This window comes from Empidonax traillii, unplaced genomic scaffold, assembly GCF_003031625.1.
Source record: "Empidonax traillii isolate 1590-97213 ecotype Southwest subspecies unplaced genomic scaffold, ASM303162v1 scaffold659:size354235, whole genome shotgun sequence".
Classification (NCBI taxonomy): domain Eukaryota; kingdom Metazoa; phylum Chordata; class Aves; order Passeriformes; family Tyrannidae; genus Empidonax; species Empidonax traillii.
This window is the reverse complement of record NW_020955852.1, coordinates 23,467-46,788: the sequence shown is the minus strand read 5'-3', so window position 1 is coordinate 46,788 and position 23,322 is coordinate 23,467. Positions and strand designations below refer to the sequence as shown.

Below are 23,322 nucleotides of genomic sequence, written 5' to 3'. Positions count from 1 at the left end.
GCACGTCATCTTTAATTAAATACATTTTAAACCACTTAATAAGTACTCAAATTGCTGACAGTCAAGTGTCAGAGACCTTATATCAATTTGCCTCTTACACTGGTGTAAAAGACAAAATAGCTGCTGAATATGGCAGCTAAAACTGGTAAAAACCCACCATAAATATATGAAAGAATAAAACCAGAAAAGCAAAGCCGGACAAAATATTTATTAGGCTACAACATGGAATTTGAATTCCTTTCCTGAATCAGTGATATATTATGGAAATGATACATCCCAAAGGACTTACACAAACACAGGAATATAAGAAAATGTGGCAATCCTCTCCCATTGATAATCGATGACAACAATGGACCTTGAAAAAATCCTGTACTATCAGAAGCATTATTTTATTAATAGTTTGATGAAGATATAAAGAAAAAGCAACTTCTTCTGAGGATCCAGACAAAGTTTTAAACACATCTGAGACAGAGAAGCTGCCAGTATAATGCTCTCATTTCAATAAGGCTGAGAAAACAGGTTTAAATGAAAGACGCAGTGGGCAGGGACGTTGCTACATTACAACTGAAATTAAAATAATATTGTATCTGCAACAACTCATGGTAAAATCACTACTGTATCATTATTTATGGATACAGGCATACATGACAAGAAATGGACCTACTAACATACAGAAATGTTGTAGAACTACAGTTTAGATTAAGAAAAAGGGTAAAAGTACATACAAAGATAACATACATCAACAACGGAAAGGAGGAAAGGATTACACCATGTCACTCTAACCTTTTGCACTCTTACTAGATTTCCTGATACTGCCACTGGTGGGACAGAGAAGTTAATAAAAACCTACTTAGACATCATTTGTCAAGGCAGAAGCTTTACCTGGGCTGGCAGTAGAAAAAGCATATGACTGACATGCTGGACAGTTGTGGCCAAGAAAGGGGAACTCATCTCATTCTGGTTTTCAACAATTCTTAAAATTAATGAGGAATCAAAAAAAAAATCAGTCTCAGATGGCTTGAAGGTGAATAGAACTATCTTTTTCAGTGCTGGCAGACACTCCGTTGAGTAGAAATAGATCAAGTTGTTTTACCTGTTTAAGATGGCAGGTGGGAAAAGGGTATTTTTAGAAAAGCACAATACAACCTAATAAGGGTTAAGTAATGTTCCAGATCTCTTTCTTTTAAATTGGATGTTACATGGAAAACTTCAGAGCAGCTGGTTTAGCAAACTAGCCAAGAGTGGGAAGGAGAGCAGAGTGCAGGGGGACTGGGAGGGCTGTGCCAGCCACCTGCTATGGGATAAATCTCCCTGTATGCCACAGTAACATTATGTTGTGCCTCAGACCAGGGTTTCCCTGTCGCAGCAAGAAACTGCTCATAAGGTCCACTTGGCAGTGGTGGGGGATAAATGTCAGAGGCAGTCTCCAAAATGACCCTGAATATCTGGCAGTGAATTAGTTGTCCAGGGTGATGACAGCTTCACAAGGCTTTTGTCTGATCAAATGAATGCACTTAGTGTGGGAAGGCAGCTGGAGGTAACCAGATCAACATTTACCTAAAAGGCTACATTTTGAACTTTTAACGATTTTCAGATACCATTACAGCACGTTGAGCCTATTACTTTGTGAGGCTTAAGCCTATTAATTTATCGATGATATGAAAGGCAAGAACTGGTTCAGCAAAGAAAATACCATCTTACCCTCAGCCATCTGCAGTGAACCTGCCTTCACGGTCTGATTCACCATTTCACAGCATTTCTGGAGTTTGCAGACTGTGAACAGGCACCAGGTGCTGCTGCTGGGTTTATCAAATGGGAGCTGTTTGCTCTGATGCCTTTGCATTTGTGTAGGACTAGCTGCATCTTGTGCATTCAACAGAGAAGACAACCTGGAAAGTCAAGGGCACTGGATCAGCCACTCCTGTGCAGAGAAAGCAAAAAGAGGGACAGTTGCTGCTTTCATCCCTTTTGCCCTGTTTTCATTAAGGTGATGGTAGGGGGACATGCACAGGACTCGTCTCTATGATGTGCTAAGAAGTCTTTTGCATACCTGCACAGATCTTTCAAAAAGCACTAACACTGAGTGTACAAGTGAAAAATACTTCCTGCAGAGGAAATAATCAAAAAAAAAAATCGTGCCACTATATCTGGTGCTTCAACAGTCCGTAAAATTGGGATCATACAACCACGTGAAGCACTGGAGGACAATCCTCTTCCCCCACTAGGCGAGTAAATCAATCCCCAGTGCTCACAGGAAGGCTGCAAGACATGAGAAATGGGACTGCTGCAAAAGAAAGACAGGCAGGCTTCCTCTCTCCACACACGTCCTCTTCCAAGTCAAGTAGCATTGGTCAACAATGGCAAAAATATAGCAGTCTTCTCATTGATACTTTTGTGTTATTATTGGAAAAATTTTTAGGAATTCTCCCAATCCTTTTTCACTTGAAATAAGCAGACTTCAGTGTCCATAAGCTGGCCAAAACAGCCAACACATGGAAATCACAGAAACTGAAGGAATCAAAATTGGCATAACAATATAGCAAAAAAAAAAAAAAAAAAAAAAAAAAAAAAAAAAAAAAAAAAAAAAAAAAAAAAAAAAAAAAAAAAAAAAAAAAAAAAAAAAAAAAAAAAAAAAAAAAAAAAAAAAAAAAAAAAAAAAAAAAAAAAAAAAAAAAAAAAAAAAAAAAAAAATTCAAACAATGCCAACAGACATTTATGCTTCTCCAGGTATATTTAAAAGCAATCCACTATTACAGTTCAGAGTTTTAATTCCTTGCTTTATAGAGCAAAAACATGAGTTATGAGCTCCCCACACTGAAGAAGATTTAAGCAGGTTCAAGAAACATCATACAGACCATTGTTAAAAACAGATGGGAAAGTGGGAATCAGATGAGGAGGTAAAAGCTGTTGTATGCCCAAGAGATAACATTTTTACATCTTTAGAACAACTTTTTTCATCATCCCGTAGTACCTGCAAAATACTATTTACCCTGAGTAAAGCATTGACAATTCCTTAAAGACTAAACAGGACTTGGCAATACAGTAGCATTGCTAACAGGTTGAACAGAGGATTTGGGACCATGACAGGCTGGTGCAAATCAGCATGAAACCTTTGCATGTTAAGTTTGAAATTCATTGCTCTTCGCATCTTAGTTCACTTACAAATGAAATTGCTTGTCCTAAAACTTTGCTGAGATGGGCAAAATTTCTCAATGGCATATGGACTTCGGTGTTTTGTAGAAAAATGCCTCTTTGCAAATGTAAATTGGTCTATTATTTTGGAGAGGAGCTGTAAAAATCAAAGAAACAATCAACAAACCATTTCTGCATGTTCTGATTGCAACATGGCTCTCAGCGGAAAATGTGGGTGAGACAAGAACTAGGAGAGAGCAAAATGAAAGACACAGAAATGCTGACTATTTTATTAAGAAGCTCTGCTGAATAAGCTATGGGTACTCTTATAGTGACTTCACCCAGTGAGATATTTGCCATTAGGATGTGGGACTTTGCCAGACGAGCAGCACTGGGTCCCACGCCCAATGTTTTTCAGAAAATTGTAAAGGTAAGGATCAGAAGGACAGTAGAATGAGGATGTGTGGACTAGGGGCTTGCCCCAGCACAACTCATACCAGACAAGTTCTGGCCTCCTGCTGCAGTCCCCGTGCAGCCAGTCACTGTGGAAAATCCCTACTGGGAGAGACAGCGTCGCCAAAACATTGCACGTGGAGACAGAGCAGCCAAAAGCTGTGCAGATGGCAAAGGTATGGAGACCTGCACGGAGCACGACAGTACAGAAGCTGTGGGATCCCACAGGTGGGATCCCACCTTCGATGCCACTTGGCAGACCAACCGCGACACCACGGTACGCAAAGCGGAGTGATGCAAAGGGCTCGGCTGCCTTCCCACCGCACCTGGTTGGCTCAACACCTTCAGACCCTGTGCTTCAGGTGTTCAGACCTGGGAGACCTCTTGCTTGCTCATCTCCAGCAGCAGCACCGAGGCCGCGTCTCTGGAGAGTGAAACCTCCCGGTGTGGCACTGTGCCCGGTAACACGGTCCCACCGCAGCCGGGTCCCGGGTGGGAGCGGGACCCCCGAGCCGCGGCCGCCCAGGGGGCTGCGCCTCTCGCTCTCCCCCGCGCCCCCTCCTTAAGATGGAGGCGCGGCACCTCCTCGCCTTGCTGCCGGCAAGGAAACACCTCCCTCCCCCCAGTCTCTCTTGGGATGGAGCCGGACCAACCCTTCGGTGGCAGGAGAGCCACCTCCCACCCCTCCTCTGCCATGCCCGGGGGCTGCTGCCGCTGCCCACAGGTGCGGCTCGGAGCCGGGGCGGCGGCGGGCGGGCGGTGCGTGTTCGGGGGGTGTCAGCGGGGCAGCGATCCTGCGCGGAACGCGGCGGCCGTCCCCCGGGGAGCGGTGTGGAGGGACGGCGCCTGCTCCTGAGTCAGCAGCGGGAGGAGGCGGGCGGCACTCCGCCGCCCTCCCCGGCCCCGCCGAGCGCCCCGGCCCCGCTCCCAGCTGCCGGTGCTGAGCGCCCGCGGGAGGAAGGGGGCGGCGGGGCCGTGCCGGCTCCTGCCCTCCTTCGCCGCCAGGTAGGATCGCCGCCGCGGCCTGGGCGGAGGTGGGGAAGGGGCGGAAAACGGAGCCGGTGCTCCCGGAGCTGGGCGTTCGGGCAGCCGCTCCCGGCGAGGCGCAGCCCGGGCTAGCGGGGAGGGAGAGCCTTGCCCGGCTGTGAGCGCCGGGCTGGAATGCTACGGGACAGCGGTAGCGATGAGCCATCCGGTCTTCCAGGGACTTCTCCCTCCCTGTCTCTCTCGCACCGCCGTCTGCGTGTGGCAAAGTGTGTGTCCTGTGCGACCTGTTAGGCCGGGAGAGCGTGGGGAGATACAGCAGTGGGCTGCATTGGGGGAATGTGTGTGTGTTGGTGTTTAGTTTGCAGATAGATTTATTTATGTACCTATAGAAAAATACGTGTTTTAGTATGAAGGATCAGTTTCGGTAGGATGTTTCCTAACGCATGTGCATTTAGCTATGTTTTATCTGAGCTCAGAAATCGTTGCTTTATGTTGCTCTCCATGTATATACGTCTAAATATCTCTCTATACATATCTTCAAGGAATGTGAGAATATTACTCTTGCCAAGCTGCTCTCCAGTCTTCTGTCAAAGTGTGTGTTTGTTACAGCCCAGGCGTGTCTGCTGAGCATGCTTATGTGTAGTATGTGAAATGCTTTGTCAGGTTGCATTCTGAGCAGTAGAGCAGAGCTTAAACAGAAGTACTAAGTGTGATTTTTATATTGCTGCAGTGTTGGGTGTTACCTGCATCGGTGTTGCTACACAAAACCAGAAGACAGTTCCATCTTTCTCCTAAACTGCTTCAGGAGCCTATTGCAGAAAGCCTACGAGTAGTCAGATAGTTGAGGGAACAATATGAAGCCCAAACTCTTTTGTCCTCTGTTCCTCCCTATCTGTTTATACTGTAGGAACACTCGTGTTCCTCCCACTGACTGCATGACAAGATAGTGGAGCTGATATAGTAAACACTTTGGGGTAGGTTCTGCCTTTGCCTTTACCTTTGCAATATCTTGCAGTGGGAGACTGGTTCTCAACCACACAACTCTAATAGATGTTTGTTTTGTTTAATTATTCATTCTTTGTGTGGCAAGATTGACTGTTTTGGGTCATGTTTCACAATTAGGCATTGTACTGAGTCAAACTTGAATCTTTAAAAACCTGGTATAATACAGAGTTAATAGGTGATACTATCTATACTCACTTTGGTGGCTTAGATGATGGGAAGTGAGCTGCTCAGAATGTTGTACATCAAACTGTGTGTCTGAGTGGTGCAAGTAAGATGAGAGTGTATGTGTATGAGCTTTGTGGGCTGATGCTTTTCCCTTAAGGACAAGACAGTGGAGAATGCATTATAACCTGAGTTTTACCTTATTTAAGATGATTAGAGTTATGGTCATGGTCTGTGGTTTCTTGCTCAGTTTAGTCTTTTACCTACCATTTCCTTTGGGAAGTACTGTGATGGAGGGCTGGAGGAGCACTTCTGGAACACTTCTGAAAACTTCATGTTCCACAGAAAACACAGGCAAATCTGTTTCATCTTCATTAGTTGCATATCAGTTGCAGTTCTATCAATTCCAATGAGCTGCATAAAGTGAAGAGGTTTTGGTGACCTGGAGATGCCATAGTTTAGTTCAGCTTTGTGTACAGCAGATCTCTTACCATGTTGGTTTGGAGGCTCTCTGAGTGGGCTGCCAATTTCAACAGTGTGGAGAGAGAGAAATTACCATAGACAGGTTTCTAAACCTGTTTGTGAAATCTCCATCAGGAATGCTTTAAAAACAGTTGATTCCTTCTGGTCCCCATGTGCACAGACACAGGATCTGTTTCAGATGGAGCCCTTCAGACTCTTTCCAGCTCTTCCTTCTGTGACGTTGAAGAAGGTTTGCTATGGGTTTCTAGACATATCAGTACAGACTTTACTTACAAAGCTTTCCTTTAAAAAAATGTATAGGAAAGGTTTATTCTTGCTAGTTTTGATAGTGGCACTAAATGTATATCCTTCAAGGGAAACTGGTGATTAAAGGTGGAGATGTGATCAAGTGCTGTATATCCAGCAGTGTCCAATTTCAACACTGTAGAGAAAGCACAGAACCATTGTAATGGATATTGCACCCATGGGGAGAAATCCTTCCTACTGTTAGGCAGTTAGCTTTCAATTTCTTTCACAAAGTGTCTTTCTGTACAAATTTATAATCTAATTTAACAGCAGATATAGTTGCTTTTCCATTTAAGCACCTAATCTCTCCCCAAATGGTGCCACAGTTTGACCTTTGAGTATTTTTCAGGATGATGTGACTTTGCACTGAGCAGATTGGAATTGAGTCAGTCTGGTTGGAGATAATACGAATGTGGTTAATCTAATGGGAGTTTTCAGCTAGTTAGCCTTGGTGAAGGAGAAGTTTAGAGGTTGTTTCCTATCCTAGTGCATTTTCTTTGATAAATCTGTCCTCTGTACAGTTTGTTAACTGTTCTGCATGTTGCAAGGAGTTCCCCTGGTTAAATATAGATGGGGTTTAGAGAAATAAAAAGTGCTCACTTATCTGAGAGTGGGCTCCAGATATTTACATCTTAGGGGAGTGTGTGTGCACACTTGTATTTTAGCTGTTTTTAACAAGCAAGTAGTTTTCTGAACAGCAGATAAGGAAGATTTCTATGAATTTATATGTTGAGGTCAAATGAGGATTTTTTCATTGCCTTTCTATGTCCCTCTCCATTTTTGCCACATAGTCCCCTCTTGATGACATGACACATGGGCTACTATTTTCAGTCATGGAGACTGAATGGCATGTTTTTTGAGGGTGGGCCTGTAGACATTCAGAATGCAGTTTTGTCTTCTCTGGCTTGGTTTATTCTACAGAAGTCATGAGAACTCAGTTACCTGCTGGTAATCTGTTCTTCTCTGGTTGAAATCAGTCAATAAATGGCTTAAAGGGTAGGTAAGTGATGAAAAAAAAAGGAAAATCTGTCAAGTAAGATTTTTCTCTATGGGAGAGCAGACTAACAATGAACATAAAAGTTGATATGGTCAGGTGGGTGAAAGGACTTACCCCTCCATCCCCCACTTTCTTAGCTAAGGGAATGTACTCATTTCTCTGCTCTTACATCAACACACAAGATTTAGATCTAGAAATGGATGTACAGCATCCAACTGCATTAAAAATATTTTCCCAAAGGTGATAAAATAGCAAGACACAAAGGAAGAGAGTGTTTACATACTTCACTTGGAAGATTTGGGCTTTTCTGGCTCTCTGCTGTTGTGCCCACGCCACTTATGCAAGCTTTTTTTCCTGCAGTGTGTGTGATTGTATCTCAGGCAGTCACTGGTTATTCAATACTCTAATCTCAGAAATGACCAATTAGCTTTGTTGACAGTAGTACTTACATTGCTTGATCCAGCCTCTGCCAGTCAATCTGTGGGCAGCCCTTGAAAGCTATCATAAATTAGATGTACTTCTAAGACCAGTTTTATAACACCATAGTCTAATACACAGATATTATCTAAGATCCTACAACATCCATTTGAGTTCAAGTGTCAGACTGTTGCTTCTTCTGCATGAGTGATCTTTGCATTTCATGTAAGGGGAGTGAGTTCAGAGAACATCTACAGTAAAACCTGAATTTTAATGTAGCAGTTTTGAATTGTCTTCCTCCACAATGTTTGCACCATGAGTACTATTACTGCTATAATGTCAAAGTCAAATCTAGTAGTTAATTAAGTGCAGCAATTCAAATTGCACTGCACAATAACACAAAAGCTTTTGCAACGCTTTCGGTAGCTGGTATTTCTTTGGCTGAAGTTATAAACTTGTTTGTTTTCAAGACAGCCTCATGTTTTATGTGACAGCTGGCCCCTATGTTTTGGTAGCAAGTGCCTGCAGTTTCCTTTGAACTGTGATCGTTTCTGTTTTTGGCACTTCTGAGACCACTGTCCAGGATTCCTACATAGTATGTTTGCAAACTTGGGTCTTCAGTCTGCGAATATTAGCTTTGATGCTTAGGTAGAGATCACTCAAGAAGAGTCGATTTTAATTTTTTTTTTTTTTTAAGCATTTAGATATTAAATAGCAGTATTAACAATTGCAACAGTTCAATTTATCCTAAATGAGGTATTCTAAATCCTAACAGTGACTTAAATGAGGTCAAGAATTTGTCAGTATTTGAAGCCTTGATCAATCTATGAAAAACTATGAGTCTTGTGGTTTTGAATGGTGTGGCTTTCCCTGCAGTAGAGAGAGATTTATTTTTTTTCTACTGAAAATTGATACTTTTTCAATAATTACTGTAGTTCAGGGAATGGCACTTAAGGAAAAAATTGTCGAAATCCTAAGAACTGCAGTTCAAAATGATGGTTTGAATCAATTAATACTTCCTTTTAATTTGAGGACTTAGAATATAAGTGGGAAAAAGATGCCGTTAGTTTCAGCCCAGCATTATGGACAAGTGGGGTTTTTGTGTAGTCTTAGGATAGTCATTTTTTGACCTCGAACAAGTGCAAAATAAATACATTCTTCTATCCTGTGTGCTTACATGATCCAGATTAAACTGTCTATGTGAATACCTTTCTTCTAGATCTCCTTATGGTTTGCTCAGGTTTCTCCAGAAGCATCAACCCACACCTGCAAATGGTACCTCTGCTGCATAAGGATGCCTCAGTATCTGGTGGGAGCCCATTGTGAGGTGCAGCTTGCTGTGTGTAATTGCATTCTGTCGTAATAGCACTTGAACTAGGCAGTCGATTGAGACCACAAGATTTTGTCACAGGCCCTCAGTCAGCTGTTGGGCAGTAGCAACTTTGAGTTCTGCAAGCTGAGAAGAATTTCAAACACTTTTATGCATTTTCTTCTATAATCTGTATTCTTGTTGAAAAAAACCTACTTATATGCTGGAAGAAGCTGGATAGAGAAATTCTGAAATACCCTTCATGGGAGGCTTAGGACAGGCTAAATAAAAATCCAAAGGATGATGTAAGGATGCTTTGTCTTGCCTCTGTGCTGTGGAAGGGTCAAGATACCATCTTGTTCCTTCAATCTCTTCGTTTACAGGTCTCACTTAATTTTCATTGTGGAGTACATATTTGTTATTGCCTCACTTATCAGTACTCTCTGCTATGTCCTTGTGAAAATAGAAAACATAGGGAGATGAAAGTATGATGGTTTAGAGGAATTGCTCAATAGTTTGACTGCCTTCTGAAGGGAGATATTTTGATCAGTGGGGAGTGTGGGGCTCTCTGGTGTCTAACAATCTCACTCTGTGTTACTGACTTTTCCTGAGAATTAGCTTTTGGTTAGTTCCCCCTTCTTGCTGGGCTGGCTGACCTCAGGGCTATACAAATGTTTGTGTTGCAAATTAAGTAATAACAATCCTGAAATATTCTGACCTTTTACACTTAATATTGTATGCCATAATACCATGTAAATCCTGACTCTGATAATAGTGTTTTTATTTCTCAGCAGAGTAGTTCCACCATTCATTGGTGGGTTTAAAATACTCTGTCTTTCCTTGTAAATAGCTCTTGACGCCATATACCCCTCCTAACTCTCTCACCTTTAGGATTTCCACTATTGTTTGCTCTTTCCACAGCAATTGCAATAAAGGCTACTTAAATCTTGTAGAATAAAGTTACTCTTTCCATGAAGCACTGCAGCCCTGTCTTTATTTGTCCAGTTGGCTTCACTTAGCAGTTGACAGAGCTGTGGATACCAGTGGAGCTAGTGGAGCAGGTAGCCTATCCAGCTTAACAGGCAAGGTGTTTTCAGCTATTCAGTTTGGCTTTTTGTCATGGTTACCTTGTTGTTTGTGCCCTGGACTTGACCAAGGAAATTGATGTAGAGTTGGAATGTAATGCCAGTCTAATGTAAGCCTTCACCAAGACCTGTGGGAGCCCCTTTGAATAACACAGAGAGACATTTGTGATTATTACTGTATCCTGCAGCTGCAATCATTTTCCATCAGTAGTCATGGTGTTTTTTTCAAGTATAGGTACCTATTGTTAGAAAATTGTTTGAGAGGAAGGTGACTTTGCACAGGTCACGAGCCTTGATGAATCTGCAATATCTTCCACATCTGCTGAAGGGCTTGAAAATTATCCCCTTTATTTAGATGCCTCACCTGTGGCTATTTTGATGATGTGTGTTCATACAGTCTGTGTTATTGTTAGACCTCCTAGTGTCTGCAAGTGTCCTGAACTATTCTCTGTGTTATTAGGGGAAAATGCTACTGGCATGAAGTTTTATTTTTCTTTCTTCTGAAGTATTTATACAATGTTAATGCTCAACTCTTAAGTAATTTTCTCAGGTATTAGTGTGCAGGTACAGTAACTGATAACTATTTTAAATTCTTCATGAGAGGTGGATTTCTGAAAGGATTGTCTTGTATTATGTTTAATAGAAATGTTGACATATATGCATGTGTGTATACATATATATTTGTATATAGATGCTTTCACTAAGTGTGGTTATGTGTTCATTTACTCAGCCAGGCTGCTTTACAGAAGAGATACTGTCAGTTCAAAAATAGGGGGCTTGCTTTACCTGTGGGTTGAGCTTCAGATGCTGTTTCAGTATTTATTTTGGCATGTTGCCTGGCTGTGCTAACGACCAGAAGGACAAGAAGGCAAGAAGCCCCTGCCTGCGTTTACCCCCCGTGACAGTGTGGCTGGACCCAGCATTCAGGACACTCGCTCTCCTGGAGGTTTCTGCTACCTGGCATCGCTCTCTGGCTGCCTTCATGGCACCATTTGTTCTTGTCTGTGATTTTATTAGAGTGCAAGCATTCTGCTACACCTTTTGGAGGGCACCAGCATACTGCCTTGTGCTCTGTTTGCTGTTTCAGAGCTGTAGGATTTTAATATATTCCCAGACACAGTCAATTCAGTCTATACACATTCCTATGGTTATAGCCCTGGCCTAATTAGATGTAGGAAGCAGCAATATAGTTCTGCTTGGCTGACCCCTTTCTGTCTCTAAGGGAGAAAGTTACTTCATTCTGCATTGAAGCTAAAACGAAGCAAAATGTAGATTGAGATTTAGGGTAGAGAAGAGAGAGGGAAAATACAGGCAGTTCCTTTTCCTTGGAAAGCTGTTGTTCTTTGTGCATTATCTACAAGAAGATGTTGTGGTCCTGATCAGGAACTGCGTATGTTTAAAAGATGGTGAAGTCCAAATGTTTGTACAGAGGGATCAGTTCAGAATTCCCTCTGACTCTGTTGGCTAGAGCACTACCATAATCTGCCAGCTGGACCAGAAAAACGTAGCTTTCAGAGTAAGGCAACATATGGATAATACATATCTATTTTTACCATACCTGCTCCTAAAGGCTGCCATCCCTCTTCTAGCTAAGAGTTCAAGTCAGACTTGAACTCCTAAGAGCTAAGAAATGCCAAAGTAATTACCAGCAATGCTGGCTGCTTTTGTTGTTATAAAAATAACAGGCTTTGTGACATCCGTGAAGGGTAGAGATTCAGCTAGCAAATTAATCTTGTGGCCTTAGTTATTTTTAACTGCTGGAATCTCATGGTTTGCTACCTTCTTTAAAATTTAATCTCTTTTTTGTCTGTGTGATGAAACTTGCAGTTGTGGGAAACAGAACAGTATCATGAGGATGACAAGGGCAGCATCAGATGCACACACTGCAGCAGTGTTTATTGTTTTAACAGTTTAAGAAGGCATGCAGTGTCTGGTAGCTTTGTTCTTATCTGTGGGTCAGAAGCTGTGCACTGAATTCTTGACTTTGTGTGCTTTGTGTCTGAGCTTGATCCTAGTATCAGGAAACACAAGCTAGTGTTGCAGTGAATGGGAGCTCTTTTATTATGTGGAAATTAAACATCAATAGATGTGGAGCCACAAAGAAGCATGGGAGGACACAGTGTTGCTTTTGTGCATTCACTGTATCCTCATATGTTGTGTCCTGTAAGGATTCAGTGGAGATTCTACAAGCAGTCCAAAATCTGGTATTTTGTAGCTTTGGCAAGTTGTATTTTCTTAATATAAATAAAATAAAATAATAATAATAATAATAAAGGAAATCAAACCCACCACCATTTGCTACAAGAACTTGTGTTTCTGAACTCTGTACAAGTAATGCTGAAAAAATCTGGATCACTTGCACAGCCTCTCAGTGTTTTTCTTAGTGCTGCTAGAAGTAATCATGTGGACTTCTCAGTCAGCTGTTCAGTAGGAACTAGAATCTGCTATTTGTCTCCTCTTGGTGAGACAGTTACGTTGCCCTTGCAGAGGAAAAAGGCCTATAAAATAAACAAATTATTTTCCTTCCTCTTATGGGGGCTAATTCTGACCTCATGATGTTCTGATACCGAGCCTGATGCATTTTTCCTTAGGCTAAAGGACTAAAAGTCTCTCTTAGGCATTTGATCCATTTGGCTGCTTCTGGGAATGAGTGAAGGTTACAGCGAATGCACAATATCTCAGAAACCTTGAGCTGCAGTAATAAGCTCTTCTGCAAATCACAGGTTTTGGTGGCTAGCAACTTTTCCAAGTCTAGACGGATTTCCATAGAAACAGGAAAAAATCTGTGCACAAAATTATGATCTTACAGTAATAATAATTTTTCTACCCTTCATATATGAGGTATTGTTTTTATTTAGTGTTTTATTTCAGAACATTCGAACTAAACCACAGAGATGTACAGAGCCATCTAGAGAAGATCCCTTCTCAAAGAGCAGAAGTCCAAATGCTGACTTGCTAGGCTTTCCAGTCTAGTTCAGTCAGCCTTAGCACGGGAAAACTTATTTCTTTTGCAAGGGAAAAAGAACGAGATGGTCTTTCATCATATAAAATTAGGTGTGGTAAGGAACCTTGCAAGAGCATCCAGTTAGCAGCATTTCCATCACATGTAGATACAGGCAGTTGAAATATGAAAGTCACGTAATGAACATCAAAGGAAGGTGACTGTGACACGCTGCCTTGAGAAGGGCTGTTCACTGAAAAAATCACTACCTATGTTTTCATTTACAGAAATATTTTTTTGGTCAAGCATCCATTTAGGATCCTCAGGGTGGGGGGGAGCGGTGAGTTTGGCTAAACTAGCTTTTTTTCTTGCATGACTAATGTTGCTTTGAACTATTCATTCCTTACGTCTATTTGTTGCTTAGGCTGCCTTGTTTGTAGAATTTAGTGTCATGGCAAGGAATGCCTCCCTAGAAATTCTGGAGAAGTGTCTGTTTTCGTTTACCTTGATAGTTGGGGAAGAATAGCTTGAGAGCTGCCTCAAGAGCTACCTTGACACTGCATGGATTTTAGCACAAACAATACTGTCGGTGATTCTTCGTTTAAGGGTACCTGCTAGTTTCTGTTTCAAGTCAGAGGAAAACCAGCGACTGGATAGATAAGTGCAATTAATGTGGGTTTTGTTTTAAAAGAATTAATGTGGGTTTTGAGGTAGAGGAGCCCAAGCATGCAAATCTTTCTGGGATGTTTCTTCATCTTCTGAAAAGAGAAAGAGATTTCCAGGTAGGTAATCTGTTCTGTATCTTCAGCTTGCCTAATCTACTATGTCATCCACCAAGAAGTCAGGAAGTAATGATAAAGCCTGCATATCAACTGTCTGTTGTCTTTTACTGTAACATTCTGATTAATGCTCACATCTGACCTATTTTTTCCTGTGCTATCTGTTGCAGTGCTTGATGGACACAGGAGGGAACTAAACAATATTAGAGGAAACCAACATTAAGACATAGAGTTTCGACACAACTGGAATAGCAGGTTGTCACTGCCTCCCTGGTGGCAGCATGGCATTCGGACCTGGTGTTCTCTGCCTGTTCCTGTGGGCAGTAACAGGTAAGAGTTGACTTCTTGTGTGTCTGAGTCACCCAGAAAAGAGAAGCAAATGCTCCTGGAACGTGCATAAATGCATTTGTTCACATCTGTCACCTCATCATCCTCTCTACAAACATGTATTTCCTTCCAAAGACCACAGGGAAGTCCTGTAAATTTCTGCTTCAGCCACAGGAGTAGGTAAATTGTTTCCACAATCAGACAGATGAAGAATGATAGTAATTCTTAATACTGCTGCTGTGTCCTAGAGAGACTTAATCTGGGGCAGGCAGTTTTGATATGGCAAGTGCAGAAAAGTGTTTGCAGAAGTGGGGTTTGTTTTCTTAAAAGAGTGTTTGAATTCTGGCTTTGGAGATACTGGCAACATCTATATTAGCAGGAATTGAGAAAATAACAGTTATCTGACTTTCATCTCTTGCAGTAAAAACAGGATGAGCTGTTTCACGAGGGAGAGCCTTGCTTAGTAACGCTGAGGCTTAAACTGACTCCTGAATTTGGAAAAGTTGGGTGAAGGGGGATAGGTATTAACCTACAGCTGAGGGGAGATAGGCATTAAGTATGGCTGTGCTCACATCTGGTTCAAAGGAGTCATCAGGATCACCCTGAGGATCTTAAAGGGCCAGTTTCTTTGAGAAGAACGTGGAGCTGAGGTTTTTGTTGCTGTAGTAAACAAGTATGCCTTTTAGAAATAAAATGCTCTCCTATGAGATACTGAGTACCTGCTGTAGGGTCCATACTAATAGCTTTAGAAAAAAAACTCCCAGCAACTTCAACAGAAGACAGTAATGTGCAGTAAATACTGGATTTTGCCTGTAGAGAATGTCACAGTTTCATGCTTCTGATAATACTGTTAATTGTTAGCAGACTAGAATATCTTCCACGTGCATATAGAAAGTTATCAGTCTTTAGCACCAAATTTGCTATGCTCTCTTGGTTTGTCTGAGAACAAGACCATTGCTGTCAGACTGCTGGCTGTATTTCAAGCCTCTCCTTGTATCTCAGGTACCAGCACACAGTGTTCAGAGGATAACATAATCTAATATCTCGTTTTAATAAAAATGTAAGAATTTATTTCCATCTTGATAATTTGAAGTATTTTTTAATCCAATTAATATTTACTCTAATTAAACTGGAAGGTTCTTGCTGATTTCCAGGATGTGTTTGCTAAAATAAATCAGTAGATGCTCAGCTTTTTTAAGTCAAAAGGACTTCTTTTTAGTGCAGGCTTAAAGGTGAATTGACTCAGGCTCAGGAATTTGCTAGATGTTCCTTCAGTTTTTCTCTGCACACGAACTTGTGCTTTTAAGGGCCACGTTTTCTTAAAAAAAGAACCCAAGTAGTCTTAACACTTGTTTTAGTTTAAGGTGATGAGAAGACTGACTTCATGTAGGAAAGAAAGGCTTGACATTTCATTGCTGAGAGAATAGACTCACTGGTAAATATTGTTGGAAGGATATTGAAGAATATGCTCTGGTTAAAAGAAATTGTGATGGGCTACTCTGTCCTATTTATTTGGTAACATTTATTTGGTTTTATTTTGTGCATGGTGGCTTTTGACTATTAGTGTTTGACTGCTTTTCATTAATGTGGTAGGATGATTTTTGCTGGCTGCCAAGTGCTCAGCAAATCACTCTATCACTTCCCCTTCTCAGCAAGATGGGAGAGAAAAATATGATTAAAAACTCATGGATTGAGATCAGGACAGAGAGGTCTCGTACCAAGCAGTCAATAGCAAACAAGACTTGACGTAGGGAAGTTAGTTTAATTTACTGTGGATTAAGCAGAGCAGGATAATGAGAAATAAGAACTAAAGACATCTTCCCTTCACCTCTTCCTTCTTCCTAGACTCAAATTCACTTTCAGTTCTTCTGTCTTCTTCCTCTGAGTGGCTCAGGGTTATGAGGAGTGAGGGTTGAAATCAGTTCATAGTGCTTCATCTCTTTTGCTCCTTTCTCCTCATATTCCTTCCCTGCTCCAGCATGGGGTCTTTCCCATGGGCTCAAATTCTTGAAGAAGTGCTCCAGCATGGGTCCTTTCCACAGGAAAATCCTTCAGGAACAAGTTGCTCCAGTGTGGATCCCCTTTGGGGCCACAGGTCCTGATGGAAGATGTGTTTCTGTGTGGGCTCCTCTTCATGGGGTTGCAGTTCAGTCCAGGAGCCTATTCCAGTCTGGATTCTCTTTGGGTTCACAGATTCCTTCAGGGCTTATCCAGGACAGTGTGTTTTCTCTTCACTGCAGGCTGCAGGAGGATCCTTGCATTGCTGCCTGGAGCACCTCCTCACCCTTCTTCACTGACCTTTGTGTGTACAGGATGGTTTTTCTCATGTTTTCTTACTCTTCTCTCCTGCCTGCTGCTGTTGTGCCATGTTTTTTGCCCTTTAAATTATCACGGAGGAGCTGTCACCATCCCTAAGTGGGTCAGCCTTGGCCAGTTGTGGGTCTGTTTTGTTGTAACTGGCTCTGTCCTGACATGGGGCAACTTCTGGTGTCTTCTCAGAGAAGCCATCCCTGCAGTCCGTTTCCCCCCGGTGCAGCTCCCAAAACCTTGCCACGTAAAACAATGAAAAACAAAGGTAGAAGAGTAGGCAGATCACCTAATGGATACAGATACCTATTACTGACTAATGTTTGTGCCTCTCAGGATGCTTGAGCTGGATGTGGCAGTAAGTAATAGTGTGTACCATGTTTCTGTCACTCACCATCTCATGCGTTTTGGAAGATTTGCTTCCAAAACCTGTAGGTGCAGCTCCTAATTTAGCCATATAGACATTCCTTATAATGCTTATAATCTCATTTCACTGTCTTTTATCCATTCGTTTCTGAAATCAGCTTATATTGAAATACATCTAAATTATTCTGGCCATTAATTATTGTTTTTATGCTAATGTATTAAAAAAATAATTTTTTCCTTATAAGAGATAGCAGACATTGCTACAGAAGACATTGCTTTCCAGCACAGAAACAACAGTTTACTTTGCAACTGGAAATCCAGTACCTTGGAATCAATTCAGTCTAGCTCTCATCTTGAGCAGGCATGTTCTAATTTGGTATTTGAGGCAGACCTTGCAAATACTGCTGCTGAAATGCATTTCTGCAAATATAAGTGTTATTATGGCTGACTCTCAGTTTTCTCATTTCTGTGTGTGCGCACTGTGTGCTTTGTTCTGAGATCATCCACTCCAACAGAAACTTGAAGAGGGATTGGCAGTCGCAGGTGTTGTGCAGTCTGGTCTCCTGCTTCTAACTCCATGCAACCCAGCTGTAAGTTTTATGACCTCCCAGATTCTTTGCTAGAATTCACCAGTATCCTTTTTTTTACTCTAGGGGAGTATTTTAAATACATTGCAAGCCCTCAATTTTCAACACATTTCACTGCTACTGGTCTTGGACTTTGAAGAAAAGGTGAATACCCTTTTCTTCCCATATATCTAACGCATGAAACACAGGCCAGGAGTGTCAAAGGACATTTTAGGATGTAGGTGTGTCTTTGAAATGACAGTGGAACCCCTAGGCTGGGGTCACAGTGCATTTTTTCTTACTTATGCTGCCGTGACTGGATGTTCCAGTGTTCTGGTTTACACAGGTCTTTCCAGAGATACAAGGCCATGAAGTGCTTGATTACGATCTCTGAGATGATAGTGAGTTATGCAGTATGCCAGCTTTGCTCACATTTTCCATATCTCTGTTGGAAGTGGTCTGGTGTTTCCTTGTGAAGGGATGTAATAGCTGCAGCTGTGCATCTGCCCTTCTTTATTCTGGTTTTTGGTGGTTTTTTCTTTTTTTTTTTTTTTTCCCCTCTTTAAATAGCACTTAGTTGGTTTATCAGTGACAAACAGGGATGGTGAAGATTCAGGGCATGAAAACAGTCTTTGGAAAGAACCATTAGACCCACTGAACTCACTGAGGTGCTTTGACAGATCCTGGACACAGGATATGAATGGTAAACATCATGAAAGCTGCTGTAATGATCTCAAAAACTTTGCAGATATTTTTTGTAAATGTAACTAGTTTCCTGTTGGCTTTAGCTTGTTTTAAGGATTTGCTTTTACTTAACTGAGCATTTTTTTTTATTTGTTCTCCTTTTCCTCCCCTTGCAGTGCTTAATCCTCAGTCAGCACCCTTACTGAGACCTAAAAGAGTACTTTGGTATTCCAGATGTATCCCAGTTTAAAGACCAGCGAAATTTCAGGAAAAGGGAGGGGGAACCCCAAATAGCATCAAGGTAGCCTGCAAAAACAGAATGAAAACATGTTCACCGTGTGCAGAGATGTTGGCTGTTGCCAGAGGAACCGATGCAGTGACATTTCAGATGTTGAGGAAATTCTCAGTAACACTGCTTTTGTGGTTTCCAGGACAGTGCCTTCTGTAGGCCATTAGCAAAGCCTTTTTCAGCATTTTTGGTGTAAAGTGTGCTTTTCAGAGGTTTATACATCTCCTGTGGAAATTTGCTCTAGCTTCAAAACTGGAGTTTTAAGTTCTCCTCTTAGGTGCTTTCAATTAAAAAAAAAATCAATTTATTTTAATTTTGCTTCCAGAACCTAATCAAAATCGTTTCAATGTGTTATTTTGGTGCTAAGAAAAATGAAACCTATTTCTTACTGATACAATGTCTTTCCTCTCAAAATTCACCCCACCAGGGTGAATTGTTACTTGAGTAGATTTAAAAAAAAATCATTAACCCTAAAAACAGCTAGGTTGGTGCTAAGAGAGAGGGGAGGGAGCACATGTCAAGAAAGTAGGGATAGTCCTACTCTTCCTGTAGCAAACTGCTGTAGGATCATCCATGCTCAGGTCAGAGGCTTTCAGGCTGTGGGAATAGCATGCTATGTGGGCTCTCATTGCTGTGCTGCCAGAAGGAAGGCAGTGTGATGTGATTCTGATCAAATGTCTCTTTTCTTGGTGCAAGGTCTGAATCTGAGCTCTTCTCTATTGCACATTCCCTCTTGTCCCCTCTTTCTTCTTGTTAGACTGAAAACAAGTAGAGCAGTTCTGTCCTTGCAGGGTTTCATACTGGGGCGATTAGCTGTGATGAACCTGGCGTGTTAGCATAGTGTCACAATTTGCAACTTACTGACTAAAGAACATTTGCTGCCAAATCATTCACGTGCTCACGGTTGTGTGAGCATGGGGGGAGATCATCTGTTAGGTTTTGCAGTTAGTTTCCATGTCCACTTGAGGAAAGGTCCCCAGCCAGTTGTGACGGAGGAACAGCTGTGTTCCTGTTGGGCTTCTGACATCAATGGACTTATGCACCAAGATGTGAAGGAGCTCAAAGAAGGGTGTGGACATTCCCTCAGTAAAGGAAGAAATCTCTGTAAAATGAAACTATATTCCACAGTGTGGCTGTTGAACACGATTTTAGGGGGGGGGTGGGTATTTTAAGAGTGGCTTTTTGAGGGTGACTTGCCTGACTAGGTTTTTGGATATGTCAGTGGTGTCCTACTGTAGGCATAATAGGGTACAGCTAAAAGGAAGGAGAACACTTTCAGAACTTCACAGGCTTTTGGCTCATGCTCCAGAGAGTTTTCTGGGCTTGTAATAAAGGAAAGCAGTCTTTCTACTGGTAACTTGAATGAGTACTTCAGAAACAAACAGTATTTCATGATGCTAGGTTTTTTTTCTCTTACTGGTCAAGTAGAACAGTGTTTTAATTTCTGAGTTCAGTTAACAAGGAAAATAGCTGTTCTATGACCTCTTACAGCAGGTAGTAGTGTAGCAGACACAAACTTTACTATGTGACCTTTCATGTGGCACACTTTTTTTTTTTTATGTAAAAAGAGACTTCACTACCTCTGCTCGAGCCTATTGCAGACTGGAGATTGGATGGGATGAGAGGAAATATGAAATTGGAGATTAGATTTAGTTCACTTACGTGTATTTTCCATGTGAAGACAACTAATGTACACACACCTAGTGTGAGGTTGAAATAGCCTGTTAAATTCATCCTGTCTTGTGTACCTACTGCTACAATGTAAGTCTAGCTGAAGCAAGAGATGAAACTTTCATTACTTTGCGATTTGGATTGCACTGTTAGATTTAATTTAGAGTTGTCAGGGAAATAATTTTCCCACTGTACAGAAATTCAGAAGTTTAATGTTTTCTTCCATTATTTATTGGGATGAAACCAAGACCTTCTGACATTTGAAAAAGCAGGTAGCTAAGGCCTGTGGTTAGGTTGCTTGCTTGTGAGCTTCAGGTTCCAAATCTTTAATTATTTTAGGAATGTACTGGACTTGTTTCTCACAATGGCTAATGAAGCACCATTAATTTTGAGGGAGGTTGGCTCTGCAGTTTGGTAACTAATGCATCAAACTGAAAGTGGCAGAGGGATTTGAACCTCACTGCGGACTTGAAGTGTGTGCTGAGGTTAGAGCTGTGGAGTATCCATCCCAGTTGCATAAGCCTTAGCTAAGCCTATGCATAAGCTGAGCTAAGAACTGCTGATCATTCTTTTCTGAACAAATAAATAATGAACTCTCAAATTTCTTTGAACAGGTTGGTCACTCTCTCCTTCAGGGATGAAATAGAAAAGGGGAGGGGATGAAAACAGTCCCCAAAGGAGTTTTTCTGGCCCACATCAATAGTCCTGTTCCTAAAGTATTAATTGTTACTGACCAAATGTTGCACATTTGCACAGAGTTACGTTCCTGTTTTACCCTTTTAAAGGCCTGTTTCTCATCTCTCCACTGTCTTATAGGATTAATGGATATGGTTGCAAAAGGACTCCTAAACTTCATTTTAATCCAGAGCTCCTCTGGCTCCCCTGTAGTAAGATGTGCAGACAACTTAAAGGAAAGACTCGTGATGGCAATTCACATTCTCTGCCAGGGTCTTACGTTCTTGGAGGTAAAAGGGAAGGTAGAGAAAAAGTTTATATGCAGCATGAAGGAAAAAACTGCACAAATCTTGAGCATTTCCTGGATACATGTAAAGATTCTGCATGTCTAGGCTGTTAGAGCAGGATAGGTTTCAAGTGTGTGTTGCCCTGGATACATTTTTTCACTGAAATTGTAAAGTGGAAGAGGAGACAGCATCCCAGTTCTGTGTGAAGGAGCAGCTGGAGTCAGAAAAATGGTACTTGAAGCTCTTTATCCTTTTTGTCATCTTCCTATTCAACTGTATCTATTTGCGAGTCATTATTCTTTTGGTTTCATGTTTTTCCTCACCCTCCACAGCCAGCTCTGCAAACCATCGTAACATTTTGTCCACTCTGTCCCTCAGTATGCAATGCAATATTTTGTTTGTTTTGGTTTTTTTGTTTGTTTGTTCTTTTCACTGCACTTAACCTACTTTCCAAGCTTACATTCATCCCAGGCAGCATGATGCCCCCACAGGTACTTCAGTAAGCTGTATCAATGACTTATGAAGGACTGTGCTGCAGTTCAGCCCAGAAGATGCAGTCAGAACTGCAGTACGGTGCTGGACACGGCACATGTGTAGGAGAATCCCTGCATCTCCAAGGTTCATGGTCAGATCTAACCCCTATGGCCACCCTACTCCTACTCCTTGATTTCATTTTCCTTCCCCTCAGCTCATTAGTCAAGTTGCCTTTTTCTCCTGCCCTATACTATTGTGAATCATGAGGTTTCTGCTTCCAGAACTCAATTTTTAATGACATTAACAGAAATGCAAAGCAGACAGAGTCAGCTTTGTCTTCCATTATTTTGTTAACTCCACAAAGGTAACATGTTTGTTTTAATTTGTTGAGTTAGCAAGTCTAGTTGAAAAACAGAAGAATATCCTGGTTTTACTCAGCTGTTTCTTGAAGCATGATCAGATTTTTCAAGTTGCATTTTGGAGAGAGGGATTCTGAAGAGCAGTTATAACCAGGGAAAAAAAATCCACCTAGACAAGATATTAAAAATTGACTGAGATATACAGGATATTTTGAACACTTCACACTCAGTCTGTGATGTGCTATGAAATTGGTGTCATACTAAAAGATTTCAGCTTCGCTACAAATGAAGGAAAGATGCTCCATACTGAAGCAAGCTGTTGGGATTTCACATGAGCTATTGGGTAAAGCAGCAAAAGTTTGAGAATTTGATCCAGCTTTTATATGAAGCCCAGCGATTTTGCTGGAGTGAGGAACTCTTCATGGAGTTTAGATGAGATGGCAAATCTTTCTCCTGTGTAGATTTTTGCTACCTTCTACCTCAAATGAAACAATGACATGCTACAGCATCTTATTGAAGTTTTGGTTTAAAACGTGTTTTGCTTACTGTGCTGTAGGGGTACTGAAGGTACACCATGATTTTTTAATAATTTGTGTGTGTGTGTGTGTGTGTGTGTGTTCCCTGCTTTGTTTTTGGTTTTATGTATTCACAACTTGTTTTTATCTCTATATATTTGTATTTGTAGCACAGGACCAAAATGTACATTTGCAAAACATTTCAAGATTCTGTGCTGAAAAATCCTCCTAAGTACAAATACTACTGCAAAGGGATATGATGAAAAAAAAGGGAGCAGTGATGTTAGTGAAAGAAAACGAGCTTTTTTAACCAGGATACCACCTGTCTTTATCTTGTTTTCTGTGATAAGCCATTTATGGTCACAGTAAACCATATTGTGGCTTGGTTGTAGTGCTGTGCCTTACGTTGGTGGTGTTGTTTCAGGTTCCAGTTGTGAGCAGTGCAGAGAAGGAGCCACGTACTCAGGTGCAGTAATATCTCCCAACTTAGAAACCACTAAAATTATGCGAGTTCCTCACGCCATGTCAGTGTCCGACTGCATCGCAGCGTGTTGTGACCTCTCTGGTTGTGACTTGTCCTGGATGTTTGAGCAGCGTTGTTACATCGTGAACTGCCAACACGAAGAGAATTGTAAACCTAAAAAAATTGAAACTGTGAAGTCCTATCTTACTTTTGTGCTGAGGCCTTCTGAGAGGCCAGCCTCGCTGCTAGGACTTGGGCAAGTGATCCCAAGCATGGTCCACTCTGTGAGACACCAGAATGAGCC

General features: G+C 41.5%; 2 protein-coding genes across 2 annotated transcripts in view; both read left to right on the top strand.

Moving 5' to 3' along the window:
• Window positions 1-4,113: 4,113 nt before the first annotated feature.
• The window catches only part of LOC114065433 (dyslexia-associated protein KIAA0319-like), a gene marked incomplete at its 3' end in the record, with an annotated part of 42,504 nt that continues 23,295 nt past the window's right edge, over window positions 4,114-23,322 (top strand). The window contains exons 1-3 of the mRNA XM_027899350.1: window positions 4,114-4,309; window positions 14,206-14,365; window positions 22,980-23,158. Of these exons, the coding sequence (XP_027755151.1) occupies window positions 14,317-14,365; window positions 22,980-23,158 (228 nt within the window). The remainder of the gene's footprint in view (window positions 4,310-14,205; window positions 14,366-22,979; window positions 23,159-23,322) is intronic.
• LOC114065428 (skin secretory protein xP2-like) lies at window positions 4,153-13,610 on the top strand. Its single transcript, XM_027899340.1, has 3 exons — window positions 4,153-4,590; window positions 9,141-9,223; window positions 13,544-13,610. Exons 1-3 carry the CDS (start codon window positions 4,153-4,155, stop codon window positions 13,608-13,610), a joined length of 588 nt encoding a protein of 195 aa, XP_027755141.1.